Below are 24,092 nucleotides of genomic sequence, written 5' to 3'. Positions count from 1 at the left end.
TTAATAAAAATATTTTTCTACCTTGCATCCTCTCTAGACCTGATTAATTTTCTTCTTGTAATGTTTTGTACTGAACAAATACTTATTTCTTTCTAGTCAACCAGGTACTACTTAGCTGCTTTTGCAGATAATTGATTTTCCTTATGCTAAGGTAAAGGCCACATACTTTAGATGCCTTTTTAACTAGGCAGAAACCCGCGTTTCATGAAACAAGATCACTTTGTATTATATCACTTTTTGAGTCACTAGAATTGGCTGTCTTTTGTTTAATTTCTTTCTCTGGGCTAGAATGACCGCCAAGAATAAAATGCTATCCCCTCGTGATCCTCTTCAATCTTTGAGAGTTCTGCAGGGTATTGCAGAGTTACATCCATGTGAATTTAAAGACTACTGAGATATAGAATAACATATCTGGAAAGGAAAGATTCCATCCTGCTATATACTTGCTTCATATAGATTTCTTTTTAGACAAAACTTGCTCCAAAATTTTTTTTTTCATTTTCTTTATTCTTCAGAAATCTCTTTACAAGTGTGTTGGATTTTCTTATGTTTTATGCTGAACAGTTGTTGACAAATGTGTTGATACCATTTTTTATTTCCTTTGACCTGGTGGTTTTTAAAGGGCAGCTTTCCTCTGCAGGATCCAACTTGCACTCCACATAAGGTCCCCATGGGCAGGAAAAAAGTAAAGTCACATGATCATTGACAGTCATGATTGTTGTTTCATAACTAGTTGTGACACTTTTTGTGCTTGAAAAGGAAACATTGCAACTTATTGAAGTCAAACTTCAAGAACAGGATACAAGACCACACGCAGATTTAAAGGTATATTTCCCTTTAATGTTATTAAGATGGTACTTATATCAGAACTAGAGAATATAAATTCTGCATGCCCTACAAATTCTACTCTGGCACTCAAACGCTTGTCTGTGCAAGCCTAATACACAGTTTAAAGATGGCTCCTCTCATGTTAGCAGCCACGGGCACCTTCAGTAGTCCGGTATACTTGGTATGACCCCCTGTACAGTGAGTAGTTTGTTAGTTTCCTGTTTTTTCTTCGTCAGCCTTTAAAGATATGGTTATCATAACATACACTGATGTTTTGCAAACAAACTCCAAGTATTCTAGTCAGACAGGATATATATTCTTGTTCTATGATCATTGAATAAATCACATATGCAAGTGATGAGCTTGAAGAAGCCAGCTAACTTGGCAGAAATTTGCTAAAAATGGTAAAGACAGCTCATACTTGGAAGACCTATTTTTAATACTCACATATTGAAATCGAACTGGCATAACAACAATGGTGCTGTAATGTTATTGAGAGAACCAGTGAAAATAGTCTTGATGACATACGCAAAAAAATTATTTTCAACTCTGTAGTGATAAATTTTTCCAAGTTGCTCATCTGTATTACATTGACAGAATGTTTACAGCCACCCATGGTGATTACTTTCTCCAGACAACCCAAGCTCATGTTCATAGTGTTAATTAGGCAAACTGAACATTTCAGACTACTAACTGTTCATGTGACTATTCCTTCAAGTGCAATGTGGGTGCTTAGCACTGAAAATAATTTGTTTGCAGTATATCTCAAGTTTCTAAAAAAGCCCAGGGAGGGTTATCTTGTTATACTCTTGTCCTGAGTTTTAGAGATACTGGCGGTTTATGTCCAGTGAAAAATTGAAGTTTCTGGTTGTTCGCTTTTGTTGTTCTAAGTTGTCCTGTTTTAAAAAGAAGTAGTGGTGTGAAGACTTCCCCTTCAGAGAAAAAAATATCCATGAGAAATATAACCAGTTGAAACAAAACCAGTGTTTGATTTCAGATTAAATTTGATAGTTTGGTGATAGAGGTATAGACTGAAACTTAGAGGAGTGTACTGCACGTTTCTGAGAACAGATACTTAAGGATACTGTTGCTCAGTTTGTAGCATGCATTGAAATGACACCCCTCCCTTCCTTGCTTTTTTCTAAGAATATTTACATTAAATACTATGAATTATCTAACTGTAGAATTAGATGTATGGTTGATGATATGTGAACCTTTTGAGTATATGTAATTTAGACTCTTTGTTCTTGCACAAATTTTATGAACTCCTATGATTTAAACCTTTTGAGAAAACATCAATTAATCTAGCCTCCCAGTTTCAAATGTAAGCTAATGATAACAAAACTTTATTTACCCACATTCCTTTAATCTCTCTCATTATTCCCAATGCCCTTTATCTTTTCATTTATTTCCATATTCTAAGTATTTCTATATGCATAACCTTAATTTGGGTAATTCCTTCCTGCTGAGCTGGTCAAAGGTTTGCTACAAAGTTAACAGATTCCATACATCAAGAATAAGCTAAACTAGAAGCAAGATTAATTCGGGTGACAAAAAGGGTTGTTTTTAAAGTGCAATAACTTTTTACCAGGGGAAAAAGAGAAGAACTGGAGAAAACTGTGGGATTAATAAAACCCACTTCCTAATAAATTGAAGCCGAATCCTGTTGAAGCTAAGTAAGAAAATGCTTTACATGGCAAATAAAAGGTCTGAAGAGAAAAAGTAAATGTTTTGGACAGTGAAAGACTATAAGGAAAAGCAGCAAGAGCCATTAAGTAATGGCTTAATGTAAGGATTGTAAAGTATTAAGGGAGTAGTAATAACTCATTGATCAGTCATCTCAGCAAAAGCTTTTTTTCAATAACAAAATATTATAATTATTAAATAATAGCATAGAGACTATTGTAGCCCTTATCCAAGCTGGCCAGGGTAAAGAAAGAGTATGGAGTTTGAGCTATGAATTTCAGAAAGTGTTGCACAAATTTTTTTTGTAAAAAAGCATTAGCAGAACAGATAAAGTGATTGAGGAATACTGTAATGATCTTTCAGGAAAGTATGCAAGAATTTATGGATGAGCTGGATGGCTCAGTGAAGAAAATCCTCCTGTCCTTACTAAGTAAAGGAGACAAAAAAGCATGAATTGGCAATTATACTGCTTCCCTGATATAGCACATATTTAAATTCTGCCCCATATAATTCGGGATTGCATGGAATGGAAGTTAGAAACAAAACTGCAGTCAAGAATCTTGTCAAGATTGCAGAGTGACTGGGGGATGTGTGACTCTACATATCCGAACAACTCAGAGAGCAAACGTCTAGGATCTGTGTACACGAGCATTCGAAGCTACATAGCAATTTCATAATGCCTAGAGAGGCATATATAGAATGTTATATTTGGGAAGCACAAGTCTGAGGTTTTTTACAACTGAAACAGGGTTTTTTACATCGTCACAAAAGAAATTTTAGGATTTAAAGTGTAGCTAAACAATTCTATTGAGTATTTAATCCAAATTTAATATGGGATAATATATTTGAATTAACTACTGTTGATAAAGAAGTTCCAGACATTTTGGAAAGTTCCAAAAACACAGACTGACACAGCTGAGATGGACAATTTTTCAGTTGTGAATTCACTTCTTGGATGGTGAATGTTCTTTTCACATCAGAAACAGTTGCCACAGGCCTTCTTTTTTTTTTTTTTTTTACAAGAGGTGACTGAACTTAGTTTTTTTCTTCTAGCCAAACAGTCTAATTCTTAGATAACCTAAGTATAGTCACCATTATAAAGTGTCTGCTAATTTCTAACCTATATTTCTTTTGCCTAAGTTTAAGAACATTAATTCCTGTCCCCTTTTCTGTAGATAAAGAACTTTCTTGGCTCCTTTTTGCGACAACTTTGTATGTGTTGAAGACTTTTACCACTTCCCTTTCAGTCTGTTTTTCCTTAGGTGAAACAACCTATATTCTTTCAGTCTTTCCTCATCCTATTTTGTAGACCTTGGTTAATTTTTCTTCTGAACTGCAATATTCACAACTGAATGGAATATGGCAACTGGAATGTTAATAGTGTCAAAAATATAAAATGATAGAGTAGTTTTGATGGGAAGGGACCACTGTAGGTCCTCCAGTCCCAACTCCTGCTCAAAGCAGATCCAAGTAGGTCAGGTTTTCTGTTTTTTTTTTTTGTTCTCTTCATTAATTGTTGAATCTAGTATATGATCCCCATGTCATCTAGAAATTAATTTTATAGAGCTGGTACCTAATCAGCTCTTCTTCTCCTGAATTTCTGCAATTTATTATTCATCTGAAGTGTGGAAATTTCATTAATTCCTTCTGAATGCCATTTTTAAACTAGTCTTCTGTTTTCTGAAACTTACCAATTTGAATTCTGATCCTGCCCCATTGTAGAGTGAATACACATCCAATTAGCATCTTTTCTGTTTAAGAATAAGTGGAAATAATTAACTGTACCCTGTAGAGGCATATCACTTATTATAACTTTACAGATTGATAAAGAATCTCTTTCAATGAAGTGCACATTTCTGGACAGTCAAATTTTCTTCATATTTTTAGGAAGAACAGGATGACTTTGCATATAACACAATGCAATGACTTTCCTCAACTTCTTCCCTTCTCTGTATTCTCTTAGCTTTAGGTTCCCACAAGTTAAATAGTTTTATAACTTGCTTAGGATAAAGATACTGTTTTTCTAAAAATTGCATCAATCACTCCACAATTTCATGGCCCTCCTTTCTCCAATTTGTGAAGTTTTTTTTGGATTGGGAAGAGTTTAACGATAAGCCTTTTACAGTCTCCTTGAAGCTTCCATAAATTCCTAAAGGAAATTCCTAATGGATCTGAAATGACTAAAACTAGTTCTTCTGTGAATTCATCAGGTCCAAACATCCTGAAAGAACTTGAAGTTCAAGGGCTCACTGAAGTTATCTTTCCCTACTTTAGTCTAAACACTTTTACATGTGTTTCTTGTGTTAATTTTGTACATTATCTGATCAGTGTTAGACTTGACAGAGAAGACAGGCACAGGAAAATCATGAAACTGTCTGATTGTCTTTGAAATGTTATTTCATGGTTTTCTTTTCCTGCTGGGCAACAGATGAGCTAGTGCCTAGAATTTCCTTTTATCCTTGCTTCTAGAATGTCACTTTTTTCCCTTAATATTGATTGCTAATTGTACTGTATGTTTTGCTTTGGCATTTATGTATTTGTCCCTGCGTAAGTTTTATGTTTGTTTCTTTGCTTTTCTGTTTGTCCTTCACAATCTGAGTTACATTTCTCTTCCTCCATGCCTCTTCCTTTTCAGAGTTTCAGTTTACTGAAGAATTCATGTTTGGGTCTTGTTACTTCTTTTTCTACCCTTTCTGTGTTCTGTCTTAGCATAGCTTCTGCTTGGCCAGTAGTGTACTTTCTTTAAGGAATTCTCATTTAATCTGAAAAACTGTTTTACTTACAGTTGTTTTCTGTGAGATATTTCATATCAGTTGTCTGAGTTTAGTAACAACTGTTGTCATACATAGTTTTTGCTCTATCGCTGTCTCTGCTTCTCAAGAATTATTTAGTGACTCTTGTCATTTAAATTGCGTTGAACTTTCGTGATTCCTCAGTAATGGTCTTTGTTCTTGTCAGTACTACATCTAGAACAGCTCTCCTCAAGTCATTTGCCTATCTATTTTTTGAAAAGTTTCTGTCAAAACATCCTAGTAGTTTCTATGGACACTTTATATCACATTACATTCCTTGTTAATTGTATGAAGACCAGCACTGTACTTTTTTAAAATATGGCCATAACCTTCTTAATTTCAATAGGGGTATATAAATTAGAATCCCAGCAGAGTCTTGATTCAGTAGTTTATTTTATTTAGAAAAAAAAAAGTGTAAGAGGCAACAGAGGAAGAGATATACTCTGAACATGCTTCTTTTAAGAGCAAAAGGTCTCCCAGCTTTCTTCCTTGCATTTTGGGTAAAATCTTATGTGTCAAAGTTCCAGTTTTATGCAGCTATAATGCTTAAATCATAGGACACCTCGAAATAGATGCTTACATCAGGAATACTGACAAATAATTATTAAAGCTGTCAGGTACCTGTAGAATGAAGTGCCTTTAACCCTGCTCAGTGCTGATGTGGAGATTTAGGGCTGTATGAGTTTTGTTACTTTACCCCGGAGAGTTTATCTTATTATTCATTGAGACTTGTATTTGGTGAAGTAATTGTATCTACTACCACTTGTCTTACTTTACTTGGTTCTTATTTTTGTATTATAGTAAAAAAATGAAAAAAACCTTTCTAAAACATGACCAAAGACTGACTTGTGTATTTAACCTGTCAAATACAACTTGAATATTGGTGCCATATTGTAGTGGAAAACTCTACCTTTTGTTTTTTGCCTTTTTCCCTTCAGTTTTGCATTTGAGGAAGGTTATCCTATATTGAGAAACAGATGTAAAAATCCTATTTTTTGCTAAATGTTGTTTCTTTCCGTAATTATGAATATTCTGCCAATCATTTTAATTTGTTTGCTGTTCTGTTTGCACATCACTTTATGCAAAAAAAAAGTCACATTACAGTTTAAATTAAATATAAAAAGATAAATGTTTAAAGAAAATAAATTCTGTTTTCATGGAATGTATATCATAAAATTTGCTTTATGAGTTAATTTTTTGCTGGTTTTGCTGCAGTCTTGTAAATGGCAGCCTATAACTTGACACCACAGAGCAGTAGGTGATTTCACTGACTTTCCCCCCCCACCATGGGTTTTCTATTCTTTACCTAACAAAGTGTTGAGAAAACAGTTAAAATACTTGTGTAAAGAAAAGTATAAAACCTAATACTTAAAACATTTGACTGATGTTTGGCGTTTGAATTTTTTTTGTCAGTTGCCAAAGCACATTGTTTCTGCATTTTATGAGGCTTACAATGTCCATCCAAACAATGCGTTTGATGTTAACATATAATGTATGTTGTTAAGGAGCACATTTAAATTTAATGTTTATATTAATTCCTTGAAGATATGTGCACAGTGATTACAGTGTCATTTTTTTCAAATAAAAATGAGAAAGAGGGTCTTCTGACTAACTTCAGTGTGAAGAAAAATAGACTTTAGACAGATATAAAGAAAAGGTAAAAAGATTCTACTTTTCATTTCATTCTTTGTACATGGAGTGGTATCATGACAGTGTACTACATTAGGTTAAAAAGAAAAGAAAGGTGTGGGGACACTCATTATCCATTCTGTCTTTTTAATTTTTACAGGAAGAGCCATATGTTATGTTCAAGAAGTCTGACAAACCCTTGTACGGAAATGATCGATTCGAAGGTTATTGCATTGACCTCCTCAGGGAGCTGTCTACTATCCTTGGATTTTCCTATGAGATTAGACTGGTGGAGGATGGAAAATATGGAGCCCAGGAAGACGCCAGTGGACAGTGGAATGGAATGGTTCGTGAACTAATTGATCATGTAAGTAAACTATTGGAAGCTTTCTACTAACCATTTAGATTTCAGTTCTATCTATACAATTTGTACAACTTCTATGATAGTGCCATTTGATTAGTACTATTTTGGAAAATGCAGATTTTAAAGAAGTAATGGAAGTAGATTCACATCAATGGTTTCTATAGTGTAGAATTTGTTCGTTAAACAAAGATTGCTCTGCATCTCTGTTTTACCTATAGGCAGTTTTTGTTTCTGCCAAGCTGGTTTAGCTCTTCCGTGGCATATGCCTAAGTCAAAATAAAGAATAGATAGTATTCAGAATTTATTTCAATATATACTTTTTGTGACAAAACATACATCTTCATTAATCAATAGAAGTTAGGCCTCTTCTGACAGTGGATCTTAGACAAAGTCTAGTTAGAGAAATTTCTGTGCATGTAGTATAAACACAAAAATCATTTGATATACACCAAGGAGAGGAATATCTTTCTTGTAAGTGCAAGCAGTAAGACAAAAATGTCAACATACACTGAAGCAACAAAATAATACAATGTGTGCCAAAACAGGTAGCATGACAATTACTTATAAATGAGTAAGGCAGGTATTACTTTGTGTCCTTCAAAGCATGCATTCCTAGTTGGTCATGCCAGTTGAATTCAGTCTCTTAGAAAAATTTCAGTCAATTTGAAAATTATGTCATTGTCCCTTTTTGCATTTATTTGGGTGAATTGCTCAATATAGAGACATCTGATCAAAGAATGAGATAAAACATTCTGCAAATCGCTGTCATTTAAAATATGAAGAGAGACTCTTTTATAGCTAAGTCACGTGAAACCTCCTAATGAAGGCAGAAATGCATTAATAACTCAAAGAAAAATATTCACTAATCTTGTTTCAATTTGCTTTAAGATTTCAGCAGATGGGCAGAACATGTGCTAATCAAAATATTCATATTTACTAGAAGGGTTGTTAACTTTGTGCTTTTCTAGTAATTAATAATTTGTTATTGCAGTTGCAATAGATGTTGATTATGCCTAGCTTCAAACTTTTAAGAAGAATGCGTGGGAGTATTATATTTATATGATCTTTAAATGTGTATATGTATTACACCCAGTACACACACACAGAAAGCAAACAGATGTTTAGCTAGACTCTCTGTCCATCTTTATATATGCATGTTTTTACACATGTATAAATACACAGGCATGCATAGCTATTAGATTTTATAGTTGTTAAGTAGTATCATCGTCTGGAACTAATTTTCCATGATTAGGGTGGGGATTGTGGAAGCATTTCTTATATAATTCTTCTTCAGAAAAAAAATCACATTTTGGTATGCTTTTATTATTCAGCCTTAAGGCTTTCTTGAACATGCACTAGTACAGCCTCCTAAGCTTTTCACTAAGATAATCTTGAAATATAATGCATTTGAAGAAGTTGGAGCAGTAAATTATGTGGAACAGGAGCTTTTCCAATCCTTTCCTCGTGATAACTCAGAATGGAATGTGTGTTCCTTTTTCACATAGATAACATATAACTAAACTTAGAGTAAAATTTATTTTGGCTTTTGAAATGATGTTTACTTAGGAGTCAAAAAGGTTTAGATACTATGCTTAGTCTATCATGGAAGATGTAGTCTTAATTTGGATCATAACTTCTACTAGTCTCTCTCAATTTCATAGTTGTTAAAATTTTCCTTTAAAATTTTCTCTGTTTTCATCTATTTTTGTTTTGTAATCTGTTTGGATACATGCAGTTTATTTATGCATCTGTGCCCTTTATTTGCATGCATGCTACTGGTACATTTTACTAGCAAGCAACCATTCAGAGAAGAATTCCAGATAGACAGTTACCATATTTGATGTTTCCATATGATTAGTACTTCACTTGGCCCATTATCTTAGCTTTCCAGTCTTTCTTTTCCCTTAGAGAATATTTTTCAAAGTGTCAAAAAGGTTTTATTTGGTATAAAATAATGTAGTGAACTCAATTGCTATTTCTTTTGAAAAGGTGAAATGATTCTGTCTACATTTTTCAACCTGAGTTTCTAATTAAAATAAATAGACTACAGAATAAAGACAGAGCTCTGAAAGTTGCCATAGTACTTAAATATATTTGAAAAATATTTTTAGAATTTATTTTATTTTAATCTGTTTGTTATATTTTAACTGTCAGTCACTTAAGTTCAGAAAGAAGGGATACTATAGTATATATCTTTACAAGGGTAGTTTCTAGCATTTGTAATTCAAGAGTAAATAAAATGGATAATTTCTGTATATTATGTGTGTAGAAAAGAAGATGCATAATTTATATAAAGATAAAAAGTACCAAATAATCTATTAATTTTTTAAATAAACTTTAAATCTGTGCTTACTCACTTTACATGATTGCTTAGACTCAAAAGTGTAAGTGAAATGAACATAATGCTATCTGAACTAAGCTCAGCATATCTGTCAGTTTCAGGCTTGAAATTCTATGGTGTCAACAGAGACTTAAACCTTTACATCAGGCTTTCTGTGTTTTCAGTCTCCTTTCCATAGTTTACTCACATTTCTTCTTTCTTTGACTGTTTTACTCAGTGTTCACTTATGTCATCATTCTGCTATTGGTCTCCAAACAATGACTAGTCTTCTTTTGAATAAATGATAAATACTAAAAGTGAAAAAAGAGTTTAGTGATTCCTTGCCTTTGAGAACTGAATGATAATTAATTCTTCTTGGAAAAGACAGTGGTCTCTATAGCTGCAAAAGCAAGAGAAACGTTCACTAGGACAGCAGATATAGATGAGATTTCCCTATGAAAAAATTTTAAATTTAATTTCTCCAGTTAAACAATCTGATTTCTTTGCCACATTTTTTCACTCAGTATCTTACCGTCCTCTCTGGTTAATTCATGTTAAGGGTGTTGGTTATCTGGGGGAGGGAGGGCTAAAATCCAGATATCTCTATCCTTTATGGATTCATTTTTCATAAAGAAGTATTATTTATACTGACTTGTTGCCTTTGGTTTAAGAACTTTACTCAAGGATAGATTTTTTGAATTGGTTTTGAATGGAATTATAAATTCTGGAGATTTCAGGTTTTTCTGTGGTGCTAAAAGTTGTTATGGCATTATATTTTATTGTATAAGATATATAGTGTGAGTTTGTAAATTTTGTTCCCCTATAGCTAGCAGATAACAGATACAATAAAAATATATAATTTTGCCTTTTTTTCTGTTAGGCGTTCTACTTTAGAGCTCCAAAATTACTTCTAAACATTCTTATAATTGGGTTCTAAAAGAGGCAAAATTTACTATTTTACACTTTCCCAGAGATATAAGTGAAAATTAAAAATTCACTGGGAAATAATTCGGTATTATTATATGCCATTAAAAATAATGTTATTTTTTCCTGGCTCTTTGTTTGAATGATTCTTCTACAGCACAAATCTTATGCATTACAAATAGACTTTAAGGCTTGCTTATCTTTTAATATTAATAAATAATTATAGAAATAGTCCACTTTTTAGGTCATGACTGTTCTTTTATTTTATGTGAGGATTAACGGGAACTTTTCTTCATATTTGAGAAGAGTAGGATTTTCAGCTTGGAGGAAGTTAAGACTTATGCAGTTGGGTACTTGGATAACATAATTTGAATTATCTTGAGACAGCTTTGCATTTCACTTCAGTGTCTTCTGAATTTTTTTAGATCAAAATTCTACTAATAAATGCTTACATACAAAATGCTTACATTTAAAAAATGGTAGGAGCCTTTTGTTCTCTCAATAACAGAATAGCTTCAGATGTTCATATGACGTGTCACAGGACAGCTTAATTAGTAAATCAGAGGCAGAATATCAGTATTGACTTTAGAAACCTGTTTTGCCTTGCTTATCTGAATTTGGAAAATTCAGGACTTTGGCACAGTGGTTTATCTCTGTTCCTTTTTGGCCAACATTTATGGCTGTGAACTCTCATTCATTTAATATTTCTTTAAAAATATTATAGATGTCATAGCTGAAACAGGTATATCAACTGAGTAAGCATTAGGAAAAAAAAAAAGGCCTGAAATATAAGACAAGAGGAGATTCAAAGAAAGACGGTTCTTCAGAGAATTCCTTTATATATGATAACATTTGAGTGCACTGCTGATGAGAAGTTAAATTGGTGCTAATAGAAAAATAGTGAACTAGTATTGTAAGATGTTACTTAGGATCCACAAGAAAGGTTTCAAACTATTTAGGCCTTAAGTTTAGAACATGTTTCTATATTGGCCTTTTAAAATATTTATTCAAGTCACACTAACAGCTATAAAATTATCAATTTAAATCCAGAAATGGTTATTTCTCCTTCTTTAACGCATTTTCCATTAATTCATAGTATAGATTAATTACATGATCACATAATGCTATAACACAAACAAAAAATAGATAGGAATGTATCGTAATGCAAAAGTTACTCTAATTCATATTTCTGAAAAAAATCTACCTTTTTTCCCTGACCTATCTTTCTCCATTTAAACCTGCATCTCAGACTTCTCTTAATGTTCGTCTTGCCTATCTTACTGTCAAATTCAGTTGGACATCAAAACTTACCTCATTATTTTTTACTCATCTATTTTATTTTTTTAATTCTTGTCACTGTTCCTAACACCAACGTTCTAACGTTCTCGTAAAAGTTCAGGACCACAAGGGAGCCATTTTAGATATCTGCCTCTTTATTTCCCTTTCCATAAAGACTGTGTTCACATCTTGCCATGTCTTCTATAAATCTTGAAACATCAACTTTTTTAAAATATTATTTTCTTGCCCATACAGTAAAATAGCTCTCAGGCCAGACCTTTCTTTTGTACATTTGCCTGCAGTAGCAACACTGTTTCTGTCTTCTAAGAAGTTCGTTAATCCATTTGTTGAGCTCCATGTTCCTCACTGACCTAACATTTTATATGAGTGCTTTTCTCTTATTCTGCTACATCAGTGCTGTTTTAAGTGCTTTATTTCCATATCACTGTTGTTGTTTGAATCATAAGAGTATAATTAAAACTCCTTGATATTTTATTTTTGTCTTCTGCAGAAACTCTTAGTAATAACTGTTTATATTTTGACAGAGAATTTGACGCTGAAATGAATCCTAAAATAGATTTTTTTTTTTGTTCCCAGTTACAAGAATTTACTGATTTGTAACTGTTGTTATTAAAAACATTTTTTCATTAGACATTCCTTTGGCATGTATTTTTCAATCAATTAATGATAAGTGCATTTCTCTTTGGCATTTTTTGTTCTAGTTTTGGTACTCAATAGAGGAAGTGAAACAAAATCTAGTCAACATTGTAATTTAAAGAAGTTATGATAAAATGAGAACTTTAAGATCAGATGTTGAGTTTAGGATTGTATTTTGACCCCCAGTCAATTTGGGGTCTTAGTAATTTTCCTTTTGGAGACTTGGGTAAAGACTTGTTCTTTTCATAGAACTTGTTAACTTCAATGCAATAAAAGAATTCTAGGACACAAGTTTATCAGCTTTCTTAGGAATAATTCTTCCCCTGCTACTACGTCATGTCAATGGTGAGCTACCAGGCAATGATACGGGTATTTTACATTTTCCTCTATTCGAGTAAATAAAAAAAGATTTTTGTTAGAGGAAAAAAATATTAGTTTGATTTTGATGCTGTTCTCTCTGTCTTAGCGCTGCTCTACTTGTGCATAAAATCCCAGAGCAAAACAAAAAACCTCAAACTCACGAAAACTGAGAGCACTGCTTAATTTCCTTTGCTTTCTGTTTTTCACAAGGATACTTATTTGCATCCTTAGAAGGGGGGAACTAGGTACATGTAATTGCAGTATTTTATCTGGTAACACTTTAAGGCTTAGTTCTTAAAATTTAGCTTTACAAAAAATGTGTTTCTGTATTCTTGAGGTGGTGAAGCTTTATTTTAAGTGTATAAGTTGTTGAGTTTTTTATATTTCTTATTTTTGAAGGACTTTAAATAAATAGCTATAGAAAACTTAAGTACGATACGATATGAGAATCAGTTTAAAACTGAGATCTTACTTTTTTTACAGATGCATTGTATATTGATCATTAATATTAAGAAAAAAAATTCCTATTCTGTCTTCCTTTAAAAAAGAAGCTGTGTTGAGTACATTAAATGTACTTTTGTTTGTTTGTTTGTTTCCTATAAATAATATTATTCTAAAGCCCTGGTAATCCCTGGCAGATTTTCTTTTTTCTTAGAAGTAGTATCTTTGATTTGTGTCCATTAACATGTTAAATAGATGCAATTTTGATGACTGTCTCCTGTGCATGTCAAATTACTTGCTGAGATAATTAACATTATGGCTATCTTGTTAATTTTGACTCATTAACAAAATTAGGTTTATCCGTGAAAAACATGGAATTTGAGAGGGTAAAAAATGTGGTAGTTTTATGAAACAAGGGCATTGTAATAGATGTGAAAACTAATTTTTGACAATGCCTACTCTTACTCTTAGTGTTAGTACTTAAACAAGGTACTAATAATTACAGATGTTCTCTGCAGATGTTCTCTGCAGATGTTCTCTGAGTCAAAGATGGAGCATTTTGATGTCAACTCCTTTTTTCAGATACATTTTTAGAACCTACTTGGTATCTTACATCAGGTCTCATAACATCAGTTTAATCTTGAGTAAGTACAATTCCACAGATTAGAATGTTGTAACTTGGAGGGGAAGACAGGCTGTGAGAGACTAAGTTCAGTATTAACATACCTACATGAATATTTTGGTAAAAGGTGCTTGTTGGGGCACTAGATATAAAGGCTTCTGTTTTAGCCAGTAGAGACCTAGTGAAAACAATGATACCAGAGCTGAGAGATAAATCTTCTAAAGCTGTGTCCAATGGAGTAATTCAGGTTAGATGCTTCATGATTTCAAGCACATCTGCATAAGGCAGCAGATGTGACAGAGGACATCTGTCCTATTCTAGAGTAGCACATTTGAGGACAGGTTGGCTATCCAAGGTATTTCATATGTGGTAGACATATTCAGGAACACAAAACACTTTTCTAGAACTTGGTCAGATGAATTGCACTTTAGACTCCACCGTCTGTATTGATTAGACCTTCACTGGCTCTGATGGGAGCTTAAACTGCTAAGGATCAAGCCAGTAGCCCACACATAAGTGTCTGGTGCCACCTGAGCTTCCTTAAGCTGTCCAAGACACCCACATAGTGCTGGCACATCTAAGACATATGGGAGACCCTTTCACTGATGGAAGAGCAACTAGAGTCATGGGGATACCTTAGATCATGTCACAAGCTCTAGTCCAATTCAGAAAAGGGGCTGGAATAAGAGCCTAGGTGTCTGATATTTGGTGTTAGCTCACACCTAGGTCTTGCTTGAAGCAACTGAGTTTGCAATTTGTCTTTAGAAAATTATATATAGACACCATACTTGCTACAGTATTTATTGAGTGTTCATCTTTTTTTTTTTTTTTTTATTACTGTCAGTAAATATGAGTAGGTAAATTGTTCTCTCAATAAAGTACACGAAGACTTTTCCAAATGCTGGTCCTTGTTTATGCAAGTAAACGTAGCTGTTTTCTCAGGGAATGATGCTATTTTACAATTATTTGTTTTCGTTATCCCTGTCACCTATCACATTTGTATTAGGAGCTGGAAAAAATGATTGACATGAGATACTATAATGTGAGAACCTTTATCCATTAAGACAGCAAATAGTAATTTTGCTAACAGCACCTTTGTAACCAGGAGGGGAGTTGTGTTCCTAATTTCCTGTACCTTTAAACAGATCATTTAGGCCGTCTGTATAGAACACCTGTCTTTCATCTGGTGGTATAGCTTGATAAAATATTTTTTTATTAGGTTAGTAGCATAAGATAAATTATCTTACAAATCTTGGTTTAAATTAATCATCTTGTTTCTTAGATAAAACATCATGGGGTTTGCCCACTTATTCAGTTTTAGTTTGAATGAATATCATCGAGAAGAAGATAAATACTCAGCTCAGCAGATGATGGAACATTTTACATGTCTTTGAATGGTTTTTACTCACACGATCCATAAAACTATCTTGATTTTGGAGTTCCTAAGTCTTCTTTGCTCATTATAGATTTCATTACAAAATGTCCTGTTCAGCTATAAAGCTTTCACACTTTTTATAATAATCCCTCCTTTCTTTGTATAAGTTTACTTGGGAATACACTGAGCAGTTTTGTGGAACTTAAATTATCATTTAATACATAATGGATGGTACTTACAGAGGAGTCTAAGTACAAAATTTAGGCTATGTTTTTGACAAACTGTGTGAGACTAGGTTACACTTTTTTCAAACCTTAGGTCTAAGCTAGCGTCTGCAACTGAATCTAAGGCGTCACATGGTGAACATTTTAATAATGCTAAACTTTTTCTATACATAACATACATTCAAACTGATCCTTTGGGAAGATGATGTTTTGAGGGGTAACATTCCATAAACCACATAGTGTTCTGGCAAGTCTGCAGTTATGGTATAGTTGTTGCATGAACCAGCAACTTCAGTGAGTATAGATAGATGGTAAGCTGAATGCCTACTGATTTCTGCTGAGCTTTTTTTATGTTATTTTCTAGTATCTTGGTATTTTATTTTATTTTCACCTAACCTCTTAAAAAAAAAAAAGAGGCATTTTTTCTGTACTCTCTATATTTGTTTAAACTACTACTGTTTGTATTTCAGTTTTCTTATCTTTATCTGCTTGTATTTTCAGCTGTCTCTATGTTTTGTTTATAATTTCTCTCTTTCCTGATTTATCTGTTTAGTCATTTGAAGGCCATCTGTTGTGAGCGCATTTTTATTTCTTGGTATACATTTATTTACCTTGCAGATTAAACATTACTGTTCTATGCCAAACCATTCTTCTCTGAATTTCCAGTAATCATTATTAGTTACATTTGTTAACTTATGTTGGCAGTTTTCCAGCACAACCCTCTCTTTAAACAAAGCTACTAAATCACATTATTTAATGCTTAAAAATAGTATTCCAACTTCTTTCAGTTATTCTGTGTCATGATAAAGCATCCATAATTCTTTAACTTTTAAGTGCCTGTAACTTATTTTTCATTTGTATGCTTACTGTTTTAAATATTCATATTATCTTCCAGTTATTATTGTTTGCATGTTTTCTTTTCCTCATTAAAGTAGCATTTAATTACTGTGTGAAATCTGTCCTGGGGTCTATGGGATAATTTATTATGATAATTTGTAATATGCCAGAAAATATCACTTGTGCTTTTTGTGCGTTTCAGTCAAATTGCTAATTCATCAATCCACAACTTCAAGTGCTCTGACCTTTTATTTCCAATGTCATTTGTCCCAAGCTGAATAAGGAGCAGCAGGTGTCTCCCTGACAAGCAACTAACTGTGTCTCTTTTGCTTGAGCTTCTGTTTTTCGCTTCAAGCCAACAGAATATATTCATAGACTTACAGAACCTCTCTGCAAATTCTTATCTTACATGTCTGAATCTATCAATGTAATTCACTCACATATGCCGTACTATGCATCTACTGTTCTTTTTTTTTTTTTTTCTTGCTTGCTTTAAGGTGAACGATCATAGAGAAGGTCTTCTACATGACCGTAGAATTACTAAAAACTACAGCTTTACAACTACTTCAAACCAACAGCCAAACAACGGTCTCTACACTCACAAGATGACACTTAATTCTACTTAGTCACCCTCTAGTAAAGGCTGTATTTGATATTCCCATGGAAAAATGTACAAACAGATCCTAACTCAGAGTAAATGTTTTGTAGAAAATAAACTTCAGATGGAGTGCATCATAAAGGATTGCAGAAAGCCAGGGAAATATAAAACCTCAGCCATCTAAAATGTCAAAGAAATCCTTAGCCAGAAGTTTAGGTCAAGTGTGCAAAATATATGTATTATTTCAGTTAGGAGCATAGCAGATGTGCATGTATGAATTCCCTATTAAACTGCAGGCAAGAGGTTTGTGAGTGATTTCAAGTACAGGACAGAAGGAAGATGTCGTTTTCAATAAAACAGCATCTGAGAGTGTGGAATTATTTTCCACACAGCAAGGAACTTCCACACAGTCTGCATTTAGTAAAGCAAGGCCCAGCAATAATTCTAATGTTACGTTAAGACATAGAGAATAATAACCATACACTTCTTAGTAGTAGTAATAAATGTTATTTATTACATGATCTTTTGAGCTGATCACATCTTATGTTTCCCAAGTACATTCTCAAGTTAGTTGATAACAGAAGTAGTAGGAAACTTGCACAGTAGGGTCTTCTCAATAAGTGCTCTGAGATCAGTGGAATTTTTCTGATGATCTGTACTCAGGGGGCTGTTTATCTGAAATTTCTTGAGACTAGGGGTAAGTGAAGATTGCTTTCCTGTTTGTTTAACTACAATATGCCTAAGTAATGTTTTTTATAGTTAGGATATTATGGTTTTCCAATTTTAATTTTCACAATTTTAACCACTACAAATGAACCTTTTACTTTTAAAATCCCTTTTCTTTTGCTATGTGAAAGCAACCTTTCTTCTTTTTCCATTTCTGAATTTTCTCTTCTTCATTCTACCAGTCTTATCAAATCCTATCAGTGAATTGCCAAAGAATTCAACTTATGTTTTGGAACAACATCCATACTCTGTCTTTTGACATTCTGCTAGATAACTCAGGATAAGTATAGATGAAATTCAGGAAGTACACTAAATGACTTTAGTAGCCAGGATCTCTCATCATAAATAGCATGTTTTCCTGTGTAAAACTGTTAGTTTTTAACTTCTGTTCTCTGCCTTGACTGGTTTCCTACCTGACCACAGAAATAAGATATTTCCCCACTTGCCCCCTCCCCGCCTCCTCCTCGGCCCCTTGCTTTTTCTTTTCTTTTTTAGGTGTGGCCAGTCACAGGTTCACAAGTTTCTGGAAATGATGGGGAATTATTTAAAATGTTCTCTAAGTTACTGGTAAAAGGATGCCAACACTGAGCCAAATCAAGTGTGAATTAGGGACCAAATATTTTAGAGGCTTAGTGAAAGAATTAGTATATAAGGATTAACACAGAACAGGTTTTAAGTCTAACCAGTATAATCCCCATTTCTAATTATTAGCCATTTGGACATGCCTGGCTAATGTACTTGATTATATAAAATTATTAAGTTTCAGTGACAGGTAAAAACTGTACAGTGAATAATTGGAATTAATTTTCACTGCATTGCCAGTGAAGTGAATCATAGCCCATCAGGGCAGCGGCATTGAGTTTTTCAAATGAGACTCCAAAAGATAACTCTATACCTCAAGCGTCATCTATGCTAACAGCAATGATTGGGAACTGATTGGATCCAGGGCTAGTGCTGTATTCATAAAAGTGTTACATTTTTCATATCTTCATACAGTTTTCTGATCTTTACAATCACTTTTGTTGCTATAATGATTGTGAAAAATGGTAGAAAATAAGATGGGGATTATTTTTTCTATGTATATATCTGCTGAAGTGAAATATATATGAAAATTAGAATTCTCTAATAGCAGAGTTAATTTCCACTGGGACTTGTCCCTTTTATTAGGTAAATTCATGTGTCTACATTTTTATTCTTGTCTCTTCTGGTTCAGAAAAGGTTGGTCATTGGGGTTGGCCCCATTTAGTAGAAATTAAATTACCTGGAGAAAATTGATGAAACAACTTCTCTATTCAGATATCTGCTTTTCCTCCAAGGAGGTGATCTGCAATTCTGCTTTTCATATCAAATCTTCAGCAAGTTATTGTTACAGCTGTAGTGGTTTAGCCCCAGTCAGCAAGCAAGCACTACGCAGTCGCTTGCTCACTCCCCCCTGGTGGGACAGGGGAGAGAATCATGAATCTGTTCATTCAGTCTGCTTCTACAGTATCTATACTTCAGCGTACGGTATTTGATCACTGCAGAGATCAAAATAAGTTCAGCTGTATAGGGAAAGTTGATCGGTACCAGTTTTCCCAATCTTCCCTTAGTCCTCTCTGCCTGCTCAGATCTTATTTTAACCTCATTCCTCCCAGAAGTAATGATTAAGGGGTTTGACTGCATGCTTGGTAGATCAGAAATTCATAAATCATAAATTCTACCCATCACTCTGAATATGGCACACTCTGAACATGTTCATAAGAAATGTTGCTGCCTAACCTCTACTTGGATTTTCTTCATTTGGAAATGGTAAAAGAAGGATTTTGGAACAATTGCAGGGGACCTATATAAATCAACTAGAGGTGTATTCATGAAACACAATTAACAATGCAACCAAATGAATTCTTAATATTGTTACTGATACTGAAAGCTCAAAAAAAATATCAAAAGCTCTGTGCTGCAATTTGTCTTTTGCTCGTCATAGAAGGGAGGAAGGAGAGACTATGGAGTCCTGGAGTATGCCAACTTTCAGCAAAACAACATTTTAGTAAAACAGTTTCAGGTTGTGCTGGCAGGACGTGTCCCTGGGAATGATGCCCAAAACACATCATCACCCATACTGATTGGGGAACTGAAAAGTATTAGTTCTGATTTTTTATTCTTACAGCATCAAAGATAATTCAGTTGTTTAAAGAAAATTATTTAAAATTAAAATATCCAGAATTAAAAAAGAAGGACACTGCCAGTTCAGCCTTACTTCAGTCCAAAACACACTAAATGAGCTTTGGGAAGAAAATAATTTTACTTTGTCACAATACCTTGAAACTGATTTGCACATTCCATTTTTATTCTGCTATTTCCTGACTCTGAGGGCCTGATTAGCGGTAATATGTGGTAACCTCCAAAGATGAGTAACTTCTTTTCCTGAGAATATACATTAGTTTGAAACAAATATATATACACACACATATGCATAACAATGACTGCATATATGCAGTAAAAAATGTAAACTAAACTCTTGTAAATTCTTATAAAGAATGAAGACATATTTTTGTGTGGATGTGTGGGGCATGGTATTTACGAGGTTCCAGTAGAAACTATGAAATTGTATAGATACTTGATAGTTTTTTTTTTTTGTTATGTGGATTGGTATTGTAAAGAATGCTACACTTACTCTAGAATCAGTGTCTTGTCAAAAATATATCAAAATCTTGTTATATACAAATCCTCAAGTAATTCTTCAAATGCATGGTAATTTATTATTTTTATTAATTTTTAACTTAGTTTGCCTGGATAGAAAAATAATTGAGCTTTTTCAAAATGTCATGTGCAGCATTCAGCCTTGTCACTTCCATGTCTTAGGATTTTCAAGTTAGTTTGGAAATGATCCCTCTGGTCCTCAAAAAAGCTATTGAAATACTGTAGTATTCCATAATTCCAAAATGTAAAAGCAAAACTAGTGTAAGATCTACATTTAAATTTTTGTTACAGTGTCATAATAAAGAAGGGTCAGATAGGAAAAGGCACCACAGAAGCACAGTGCCATTGCTATTCTCTGGTCTCAAGTTCCACTACAGGAGGTTTGGGCTGGATATTAGGAAAAAAAACCTCACCAAAAGGGTTGTCAAGCATTGGAACAGGCTGTGCAGGGAACTGGTTGAGTCACCATCCCTGGAGGTATTTAAAAGACTTGTAGATGTGGTGCTTATGGATGTGGTTTAGTGGTGGACTTGGTAGTCCTAGGTTAATGGTTGGACTTGATGATCTTAAAGGTCTTTTACAAACTAAATGATTCTGTGATTCTCTGATTATAATCCTGTTTCTATTAGAGACCTGCATAAGGGTGATGAAATTTTGCTGAAGAGCAGCAGCCTCTTAGATTACAGCTGAAGCATGATTTCAGATGTCACTCCTGTGTGCCTGAATCAGAAAACTAGAAGCAGGCACCAGCATAGAGTACCATCATACCAACCATGCTTGGTGAGACTGAGAATAGCACATTTGAATTCTAGACTTAATGGCCCTGTGTCTACTACCTTAATATCATGCTATCTCTAGAACTTCTGTTGAATTATTTGCTATATTTAAATGTCTAAATTTATCAGTTCGAAGTATCTTTAAGAAATTTTTTCTGTAGTGTAGCCATCAGACAAGAATATTTTCTTTTTTTGTCATAATTTCCCACTGTAAAGCGATAATAGAGAAATAAGGGAAATGAGATAGATGCCATGTTTTAGTGTTTAAGTTCATGTAATATTTGAGAAATTTCTGGTTGTCTTTGTATTTTTAAAAATTACTTTATCTATTTATTTAACTACTTGTAGGTTAACAGAAAACCAACAATATTACGGAAGTTTTAGGAGACTATATGTCAAACCTACTTTCACTAGTTGCAAACTTTCTTTTCTCACTGCATCCAGAGTAGAAATAAAATTGCAGTTTGGTTACAGAGTTGTGTGTAGAGAATTGGAAAGAGAAATTACTTACACTACGGAATCAGATTGTTGAGGTTAAAACTGACCCTAGAGATCACGTAACCCAAATCCCTGCTCATAGCACAGCCAACTAGAGCAGGTTGGCCAGAGCCATTTTCCCATCAGGTTTTGACTGTCCCTAGGGATGAAGACTCCACAACTTCTCTGGGTAACCTGCTACACTGTTTGACCATTCCTACATTAAAAAGGGTCTTTTTATGTTTAAATGGAATTTCCTGCATTTCAGTTTGTGCCCATGACCTCTTGTTTCATGGGTACCACTGAGAAGGATTTGTCTGTCATCTTTACTTCCCCTACCCCCTTCAGTTATTTGTATTAATTAATCAGATTCCCCTGAGCCTTCTCTTCCGCAGGCTGAACAGTCCCAGTTCTCTCAAGTCTCTCATATAGAAGGTACTCCAATCTCTTAATCATCTCTGTAGCCCTTTGCTAGATTCATTGCAGTATGTCCCTGTGTCTCTTGTACCAGGGAGCCCAGACCTGGACCCATCACTCCAGATGTGTCTCACCAGTGCTGAGTGGAGGTCAAGGATTACCTCCCTCAACCTGCTGGCAGTGCTTCTGCCTAACACAGCCCAGCTGGTCACCATCCTTCCAGCATTATTACTGGTGCCTGGGTTTATGCTTCCCAGGTACAGTGTTTGGCATTTTCCTATTTGAACTTTGTGAGGTTCCAGTCTGCCTATTTCTCCAGCCTTTTGAGGTCCTTCTAAATAGTGACAAAACCCTCTGGTCTATCAGCCACACCTCACAGTTTTGTATAATGTTAAGGTTTGCTGAAGGCGTACTCTATCCCCTCATTGAGTTCATTAATGAATAGGTTAAGCAGTATTGGTGCTGGTATTAACCCCTGGAGTACACCACTAGTGACTGATGTCCAGCTGGACTTCATGTTGTTAATCGCAGTCCTTTCAGTCCAACAGCTCAGCCAGTCTTTATTTAACCTCATCATCCACTTATCTAGTCTGTACTTCCTCAGTTTGCCTCTGAGGTTGTTACAGAAGACAGTGCTGAGAACCTTGCTAAAGTCAAGATAAAGAACATTCAGTGTTCTCCACTCATCCACCAAAGCCAGTCATTTCCTAGTAGGAAGCTATCAGGTTGGTCAGACAAGATTACCCCTTTATAAATCCATGCTGATAACTTCAGTTATCTTCTTGTCCTTAGGATGGCTTTCAGGATTTGCTCCATCATTTTCCGAGGCCTGACTTGAAGACAGAAGTGACATTTGTTTTCTTTCAGTCCGCAGGAGCCTCATCTGATCTCCACAATCTTTGAAAGATAATTGAGATTGGCTGGCATTAGCCAGCTCCCTCAGCACTGTCAGGTCCCATGGACCTTGTGTATGTGCCGTTTGCTTACATGTTCCTTCACCTGATCCTCCTCCACTAAGGGTTAAGTCTTCCTTGCTCCAGACTTGCCTCATAGTCTCAGAGACCTGGGATTTCTGAAGGCCAGTCTTCTTAAAGGTAAAGATTGAGGTGAAGCATGCATTGAGTACCTCAGCCTATTCCATGACCTTTATCACCAGGTTCCCTGCCCCATTCAGCAGCAGTTCCACATTTTCTCTAGTCTTCCTTTTGTTGCTTATGTAATTGTTGTAGCCCTCCCTTGCCCTTGACATTCCTCACCAGATTTAAGTCCAGATGGGCTTTGGCTATCCTAACCCTGTCTCTGCATGTCTGGACAGTGTTGCTATATTCCTCCTGGGTCACCTGTTTCTGCTTCTACCTCTGGTATTCTTTCTTATGTCTAAGCTTTGCCAGGAGCTCCTTGTTCATACAGGCCTCATGCCATCCATTCTTGACTGCCTGAATGTGGGGATAGATGATTTTTGAGCTTGGATGAGGTCATCCTCATCCTTGAAAATCAACCAGCTCTCCAGGTTCACTCTTTCCTCCAGGGCAGTCTCCATGGGTTCCTCCAAGCAAGTCCCTGGAAAGGCCAAAGTCTGTTCTTGTGAAGTCCAAGATATAGTCCTGCTTTTTTCCATGTTGCCTCCCTTCAAGATCCTGAACTCCACACTATCTCTTTGATCACTGCAGGCAAGACTAATGCCAGTCTTCACATCCTGGCCCCATTTATCCTTGTCTGTAACTGTGAGTTTCAGCAGAGCATATCCCCTTGTCAGCTACTTCATCACTTGTGTCCAGTAGTTATCATCACTACACTCTAGCAACCTCCTGGATTGCTTGTGCCCTGCTGTGTTGTCCTTCCAGCAGATATTGGGATAGTAAAGTCCCCTATAAGGACAAGGACATGGGAACTTAAGGGTTCTAGTTGTCTGAAGAACTTGTTATCAGTAGTGCATTGCATTGACAGCTTTGTAGCTATGACAGTGACAACACTGCAGCCTGTCAGGAGAAGATATGATTCTGTTCATTACACAAAATAGAAGGCACCATGGCACAGGAGGAAGCAGGTTCCTCTCCACAGGCAGGATCTGCACAGCATGCC

At 34.8% G+C, this 24,092-nt stretch overlaps 1 protein-coding gene across 1 annotated transcript in view; it reads left to right on the top strand.

The window, feature by feature from the left end:
- The window catches only part of GRIK2 (glutamate ionotropic receptor kainate type subunit 2), a 417,871-nt gene that overhangs the window by 242,729 nt on the left and 151,050 nt on the right, over positions 1 to 24,092 (top strand). Inside the window, exon 10 of the mRNA XM_064447555.1 lies at positions 7,096 to 7,302. Coding sequence (XP_064303625.1) covers positions 7,096 to 7,302 — 207 coding nt within the window. The remainder of the gene's footprint in view (positions 1 to 7,095; positions 7,303 to 24,092) is intronic.

Source organism: Phalacrocorax carbo, chromosome 3, assembly GCF_963921805.1.
Source record: "Phalacrocorax carbo chromosome 3, bPhaCar2.1, whole genome shotgun sequence".
Lineage (NCBI taxonomy): Eukaryota > Metazoa > Chordata > Aves > Suliformes > Phalacrocoracidae > Phalacrocorax > Phalacrocorax carbo.
The sequence above is the reverse complement of the archived record's forward strand: the minus strand, read 5'-3'. Positions and strand labels throughout refer to the sequence as shown.